Raw genomic sequence first — 4,874 nt, 5'->3', positions numbered from 1 at the left:
CGAGCGGAAGGGTGTTTGGGCGAGGCTGCGCAAGGTGTGGGGAGTAAGCAACTGAGCAGCCAAATCAGACGGCCTACGCAGCTTGCATCTGACGGCTAGTGCACGGTTGACCGAAATTTGGGCCGGCCGACCAGCACCAAGCGCTGCCCTTTATTTATTGCATGATTATATACACTTGATTATAGTTTGATTTTGTAAAAAGATAAGTTAAATCCAATTATAATGGAAGAAATTACATTTAACAAAAAAACTGATTTATAATACACAAATAAACATGCACGTCGTGTCAAGAAGAAAAAAGCACCACAATCGTCGGTCACTAAAAGAACAACATGAGACCAGTCGCGACAACAGCCAGACCAACCGCGCCACCGCAGACTGATCAATGCCAGCCGTCGTGGCTGAGCTTAATACAGTCTCAGACCGGCACCGGAGCCGCTTCCCCGTCCCTCGGCACCGTTGTACTGGCCGCACTGCCTTCGACTTCACATTGACTTGAACCTTCATACCGGCACCGCAATGCCCTGGGACGCCGCAGATGAAGTACCGCGTCCCAATGACTGCAAGTGGGACGACATCGTTGCCGGTCAAAAATGTCGCGATGGGGCTGGAGCTGTTGCAGGCGTCGTACCCAGCCTTTCTCACCTCCACCACATTGTGCACGGTAGTGGAGTACTGAAATTGGAGCTCATCGCCGATGGTAAACCTAGTACTCGAAACCCACAGGGTGTAGTTGGTTTGCAGGTTCCATGATCCGGCAGGCACGCCCACCGTGTGACTAGCGCCGATCACCATCCTGAGCATGGCCACGGCCACGGTGATCAGGATAAGAACTATAGCCCCCATGGATTAAATGTCGATCAACTAGCTAGCTAACTGAAAAGATCGGAGCTAGAAGTTAGCACTAGAGAGAAATTTAATAGGATCCAAGGAAGTTGCAGAGAGAAATGGCTACACGATGGAATGTGTTGTAAGATCGTTGATGCCACTATGTCAAAATATATACAGTTTTGCTAGAACTCATCTAGATGAGATTTAATTTGGTCTCATTCACCTTTTATAGCCATTGGATGTGGTGCTATAAGATGCGTGTGTGCTGACGTGGGTTGTATCCGTTCTTGCTTTTCAGGTGAATGAGACCAAATTACGTCTCATCTAGATGAGTTCTAGGTACTCCCAAATATATAGGCGATGGATTGGTTCAAGCTACGATTATCAGGTGTAAGCGCGTTGACCAGGTGAGGTATGGTAGGTTGACCAGGTGAGGAATGGTAGGTGTAAGACGCATGAATATGAGTAATAGTGCTACCAGATGAATTTAAGTACATGTTGGTGCATGCATGCTTGGTTCGCCGACTATACTATGATAATCTAGTAATGGCGACGATGGAATTCGTAGCCGAGAGTAGACTGGGTCCGGCGGCAAACCCTCAGGCCGCTATCGATTCGGTGCCCGATCGTGCTAAACATTAATTATTTGAACATAATCTTTGATTAAAGTTATAAACATATTAGTGCGCGCGTGCATATTCATACCACACGACAATTGCTTTATTAAGATGTATGTCACTGTAAAAATTGGAAAATAAAATGTAATAATCTTTTTTCAAGAGTATACAAATTACGTACCATACCTTTTTTATACAGAAGGAAGGATAACAGATACAAGAAGGGCAGTAATACTTGTTGGTCGACTGAATTTGGTCAAATCGGTCACCATGCGCGCCATTGTAATAGGCCATCATGGACAGTTGATTTCACGAATTGTTCTCTCTCTCGAAACAAACTTTCGCCCCCTTTATAGATAAAGGCATAAACAACCAAACCGATATGGAATGACCAGATACAAGGCATTGGGGAGAACCTTAAAAGTTGATCTAAAGAAAATCGGTAATACTAGCCAAGAATGCTAAAAACACACTAAGTGCACCTAAGCGCCTCAAGCTAGCAGCCGAGAAGAAGCACATGGAACCCAGCACCGTGCAAGAGGAAGACCCACCCTCACCGACGACGCCCCAGGAGGGTAACGACACAAAGCGTCGCCACTGCCGCATCAGCCAAAGGTAATAAAGGTTTCACCCCGAGAGTTGGACGGCAAGGAGAGGTCCAAGCCGACACCCCAAGAGAAATACAACACCCATAGGCTTTGTCGCCGCCGGCGCCGGAGCGCAAAGCTTTCGCTCGACCATAGCTCCCACCACATCGACGAAACTCTAACAGGGACCCCACCACGATGGAATGGGAGCACAGATCCAGCTTAGGGCAAAGCTTCCATCGAAGTCGTCTGCTACGCCAGGATCACCCATCACCGTGCACCTCGCAACCCATAGCGTCAAGGTACACCGTCAACACCCGCCACCACGTCTCTCGACGGAGAGCTAAGCCACGTAGCACGTGTCGGGGTTAAATCCGACGGATCTCGGGTAAGAGGTCCCGAGTTGATGATTTTAGCTTGATGGTAACAGGATGAACAAGGGCTTGGCGAGTTGAACTCTTGTAATTTCTGTTTCTTAGCAAGCAGATTTTGGGACACAAGATGAAAACAAAATATGGCAATGCTTTCAAAGCTTGGCGAGCTGAAGTCTTGTAATTTCTGCTTCTTTTTTTTGGCTCAGTTTGTTAGGGTTCATTTTCTTCATTTATCTTCTTTTTATGCCCATCTCTAACCATTGTGTACATACACTTCCCAATAATATAAAATGTTGCAGTGGCTGTTTAGCCCACTGTTTCGCCTTAAAAATCATGTTACTTATCTAGACGAAATTAGTTCTGCCTGAATTTCTGTTGTATATAATGGATGGATGTAATGTCATTTTACTCAACACATCTTTGATAAATTTATTTCATGGTTACTCGCTTGGTCATTATTTGAGTTTTTGCAAGAAGATATGTTGAAGCCAATTATAATGAATGCAGTTACATTTAACAAAAAAATAAATTTAATACACAAAGGGACCATACTACGACCGAACAAGGAAAAAAGGACCACAATCATCGTTCACTCTAAAATAACAACGTAAGACCAGCCGCAACAACTATTAGACCGAACCGGGCCACTGTAGATTGTTCAATGCTAGCCGCCGCAGCTGAGCTTAATACTTTCTCAGACTGGCACCAACGCCGGTTCCCTATCCGTCGGCACCGTTGTACTGTCCGCACTTCTTTCGACTTGACGTTGACCTCGACCTTCATGCCGGCGTCGCAGTGCCCAGAGACGCCGCAGATGAAATACCGGGTCCCAACATTGGCAAGCGGAACAACATCATTACCGGTCGGGAAAGTCGCTATGGGGCTGGAGCCATTGCAGGAGTCATATCCCGTCTTGCTCACCTCCACCACGCTGTGAACGGCGGCAGAGTACTGGAACTTGAGCTCATCGCCGGTGGTTAACTTGATTCTCGAAACCCACTGGGAGTAGTTGGTCTGAAGGTCCCATGACCCATCCGGCGCATCCACGGTGCGGCTGGCACCGAGCGCCGTCCCAAGCATGGTCAAGGCCACGGTGATCAGAATAAGAGCTTTGGTTCCCATGGATTAAATATGGATCTACTAGCTAGCTGACTTAGTAGTAACTGAAAATATGATGGAGAATGGAAGCTAGCTCAATATAGAGAAAAACTCTCATAAGAGAACAATTTGAAGCAGGCTCACAAGGTCCGCCCTGGAGAGGTTATAACATTTGCGAGGTAAATGACAATTCAAAGCTAAATAGGAAAAATATTTATACTAAATATTATCCTTTTTGTAACTCAAGCCCTTTTCTCTAATACGATAACGTAAAAGTAAATGCCCCTTATAGCTGCGAAGATAAAATCATAAATCTGCCATCTTAAAAGAAAAACAATGGAGGAAAGCTACGCTCGCCAAAGAGAAAAGCTACAAGGGGACACCGCGATGCTGCATCCGGCCATAGTTTTTAATGGAACCAGTCGGTGAGTACACTGGAACCAGCTGTGGTGCTTCCCGGGAACCCGACGGCAATAGATGCTGCATTCGGTCATCTTTTTTGCTAGAATTGACATGTGTGAATGCTGAAATGGGGCAGGAGAAAAGCTGCAAAACCTCAGTGACCGCGCAACCATGGTTTCCGCAAGCTACGATGGCGCCGACCGTGCAACCATGCTTCTAGCAGCTTGGCGAGGTGCTGGGACCCATCGACAATTTTTTTGCAAGCAGTCATCAGAGTAGCTACAACGGTGGTGACCGCAAGCTGCGCATTTTTGCTGGAACCGATGGGCCCTAGGCGAAGTCCTTTTCATGGAACCGGCTCGCGCATTTGCTGGAACCAGAGACTATAGATGTTGGAATCAGCGACGGTGAGCACCGGCTTGCCGGCGAGATGTTACAACCAGCGCATGCAAATGCTGGAGCAAGAGATTTTTTGCTCTAACTAGTGCGAGGGTCAATTGCGAGCATCAACGTGGTAGAAGCCATTGATACTGCATCTTGCCGACGTGGCATGGTGCTAGGGACCGAGGCGACAGGAGGTGCGATGCTGCCCGAGAGGTGGGGGGGGGGGGCACTTGCAAGCTGCACGAGTGGAAAGGTGTTTGGGCGAGGATGCGCAAGGTGTGGGGAGTAAGTAGCTGAGCAGCCAAATCAGACGGCCTACGCAGCTTGCATCTGACGGCTAGTGCGCGATCGACCGAAATTTGGGCCGGCCGACCAGCACCAAGCACTGCCCTTTATTTATTGCATGATTATATACACTTGATTATAGTTTGGTTTTGCAATAAGATAAGTTAAATCCAATTATAATGCAAGAAATTACATTTAGCAAAAGAACTGATTTATAATACACAAATAAACATGCACAACGCATCAAGAAGAAAAAAGCACCACAATCGTCGGTCACTAAAAGAACAACATGAGAC

General features: G+C 46.9%; 1 protein-coding gene and 1 pseudogene across 1 annotated transcript; both read right to left on the bottom strand.

Annotated features, from left to right (window-relative positions):
• Positions 1–319: 319 nt before the first annotated feature.
• LOC123165271 (mavicyanin-like) lies at positions 320–846 on the bottom strand (annotated as a pseudogene).
• A 2,157-nt stretch (positions 847–3,003) lies between these two features.
• LOC123165194 (uclacyanin 1-like) lies at positions 3,004–3,531 on the bottom strand. The gene has a single exon (XM_044582853.1). It carries the CDS (start codon positions 3,529–3,531, stop codon positions 3,004–3,006), a length of 528 nt encoding a protein of 175 aa, XP_044438788.1.
• Positions 3,532–4,874: the final 1,343 nt, after the last annotated feature.

Source organism: Triticum aestivum, chromosome 1A (assembly GCF_018294505.1).
Source record: "Triticum aestivum cultivar Chinese Spring chromosome 1A, IWGSC CS RefSeq v2.1, whole genome shotgun sequence".
In the NCBI taxonomy this organism is placed as follows: Eukaryota; Viridiplantae; Streptophyta; class Magnoliopsida; order Poales; family Poaceae; genus Triticum; species Triticum aestivum.
Note: the sequence above shows the minus strand (reverse complement) of the source record. Positions and strands in the feature narration are given on the sequence as shown.

Excerpts from the sequence above, each read along its gene's own strand:
- LOC123165194 (XM_044582853.1), bottom strand. The coding sequence starts at position 3,531 with ATGGGAACCAAAGCTCTTATTCTGATCACCGTGGCCTTGACCATGCTT.